The sequence below is a fragment of the Primulina huaijiensis genome, unplaced genomic scaffold, assembly GCF_012295235.1.
Source record: "Primulina huaijiensis isolate GDHJ02 unplaced genomic scaffold, ASM1229523v2 scaffold207128, whole genome shotgun sequence".
In the NCBI taxonomy this organism is placed as follows: Eukaryota; Viridiplantae; Streptophyta; class Magnoliopsida; order Lamiales; family Gesneriaceae; genus Primulina; species Primulina huaijiensis.
This window is the reverse complement of record NW_027354740.1, coordinates 1-2392: the sequence shown is the minus strand read 5'-3', so window position 1 is coordinate 2392 and position 2392 is coordinate 1. Positions and strand designations below refer to the sequence as shown.

At 38.7% G+C, this 2392-nt stretch overlaps 1 protein-coding gene across 1 annotated transcript; it reads left to right on the top strand.

Moving 5' to 3' along the window:
- The first annotated feature begins 244 nt into the window (after positions 1–244).
- Positions 245–2310, top strand: LOC140966558 (calcium and calcium/calmodulin-dependent serine/threonine-protein kinase-like). Its single transcript, XM_073426812.1, has 5 exons — positions 245–1083; positions 1316–1370; positions 1466–1576; positions 1717–1949; positions 2051–2310. Exons 1-5 carry the CDS (start codon positions 368–370, stop codon positions 2289–2291), a joined length of 1356 nt encoding a protein of 451 aa, XP_073282913.1. The 5' UTR covers positions 245–367; the 3' UTR covers positions 2292–2310.
- Positions 2311–2392: the final 82 nt, after the last annotated feature.

Here is a 2392-nt window from a genome sequence, read left to right as displayed (position 1 = left end):
AAACTTAGAAATATAAAAAGGGGAGAATAATTTTTTGGTCACCCAATGACTTGGTCTTTTGTCTCTTTTTTGGACAAATTTTTCTTTTTGTATGTTTCCTAGCAGCCATTTGCATACAATCATATTATATAGTAATTATTATTGTAATTACACATTTAAATAATAAATAAAAAAACTGGTGGATTAGCTGATGTAAATCCGTGTCTAACCACCTCATTTCATATTATTAAATTATGATGAAAAATTTCTCTTACTCGATCATCAAAGCTCCCTCTGCCATTTTTAATTGACTTCTCAACTAAAAGATTCCATTCTCATTTTCTTGTAATGAAATCTTCTCTTAAGCAATAATCCAAGGAACCATTTGATGGTTATGGAACAAGAGAAAAGAAAATCACTTTCAGATGAGTATGAAATCACAGAGATTTTGGGGAGGGGAGGATTTTCGATTGTGAAAAAAGGGATAGAAAAGTCTACAACAAGTGGAGAAAATAAGCATGTAGCCATCAAAACTTTGAGAAGATTTGGCCCATTGATTCCTTCTGAAACTGAGCCAAGAAACTCGAAAACCGCGAACCCGATGATGAAGCAGTCCCTAATATCGGATGCATTGCTGACAAATGAACTTCTAGTGATGAGAAGAATAGTGGAAGATGTTTCACCTCACCCGAATGTCATCCACCTATATGATGTTTATGAAGACAACGGCGGGGTTCATCTAATACTCGAGCTCTGCTCGGGAGGCGAGCTTTTCGATCGGATTGTGGCCAAGGCAAGCTTTTCCGAGTCAGACGCAGCAGTTGTCATTAAACAGCTCGCGCATGGTCTAGCAGCGCTGCACCGTGCCAACGTTGTGCACAGGGATTTGAAGCCTGAGAACTGCCTTTTCTTGACTAGAGATGAGAAATCTCCATTGAAGATCATGGATTTTGGACTGAGTTCCGTCGAGGATTTCACTGATCCTGTCGTGGGATTGTTCGGTTCGATCGATTATGTCTCTCCAGAGGCGTTATCTCGCAACCAGATTACTTCAAAAAGCGATATCTGGTCACTTGGTGTCATCCTCTATATACTCCTCTCCGGGTCAGTTTCTCCTGAAATGTATAAGAAAAACTATCTTAATTTGACTTAGAATTAATTTTACATTTGATCTTCAATCTCAGACAGTAAACATAATCAGAACTGAAATTTTTAAATCACCATAATCAGATTATGACTAACATATATATGAAGCACATCTATAGAAATATCAGGGGAAAAAAACTATAAGATAAAATGAGTTACATAGTAAAGATATAATCTCTGTAATTTTCAGGTACCCTCCTTTTATTGCCCAGTCAAACAGGCAGAAGCAGCAAATGATATTAAATGTAAACTTTCCATTTCTTTGAAGTACTTAATCTGAGTTCAGATTTTCGACAATTTTTAATTCCTAAAGCTAATTATTCAACATTTTATGGGACAGGGACAATTCAGTTTCTATGAGAAAACATGGAAGAATATCTCATCATCAGTAAAACAATTAATCACCAGCCTTTTGAAAGTTGATCCCGACTTGAGACCGAGTGCCGAAGAGGTGTCATAATCTGCATCTAATCAAACAAGTTCAGTCATTTTACATGTCTAGTGAATTATGTGATAGTCTAATGCTAGAGTCGCATAAAACGCGAAAACTTCTGTTCATGAACGAGTGTAACCATTTCTCGATTTCTGTAGATTCTTCAGCATCCATGGGTGACCGGTGATCAAGCGAAGGAAGAACAGATGGATGCAGAAATCGTTTCACGGTTGCAGAGCTTCAACGCTAGGCGCAAGTTTCGTGCAGCTGCTATGGCTAGTGTGCTGAGCAGCAGCTTCTCTTTGAAAACTAAGAAACTCAAGAGTTTAGTGGGATCATACGATCTCAAGCCAGAGGAACTTGAAAATCTCAGGACAAACTTCAAGAAAATGTAACTATGCCTTCTAATCAAACAGTACAGATCACTCATTCCTTCATCATTTTCGACTAGATTTTAGACGGTCTGAGGATGTTTGTTTTGGCTAACTGCAGATGTAAGAATGATCAGGCAACATTGCCCGAATTCGAGGAGGTGTTGAAAGCGATGGAAATGTTATCTCTCGTCCCCCTTGCCCCGCGAATCTTTGATCTGTTTGATAACAACAGGGATGGGACCGTTGATATGAGAGAAATCGTTGGGGGATTTTCAAGTCTTAAGTATTCAAAGGGAGATGATGCACTTCGCCTTTGCTTTCAGGTGAATTTTGAATTACTCTTTGACCCCAAAAACTAAAGGGCAAAATGCATTTGACTAGGGATGGCAATTTCCTTCGAATCCGTTGGATTCGATACTCGACCCGAATAGAAGAGGGCATGGAGGGATTTTTAGACCCG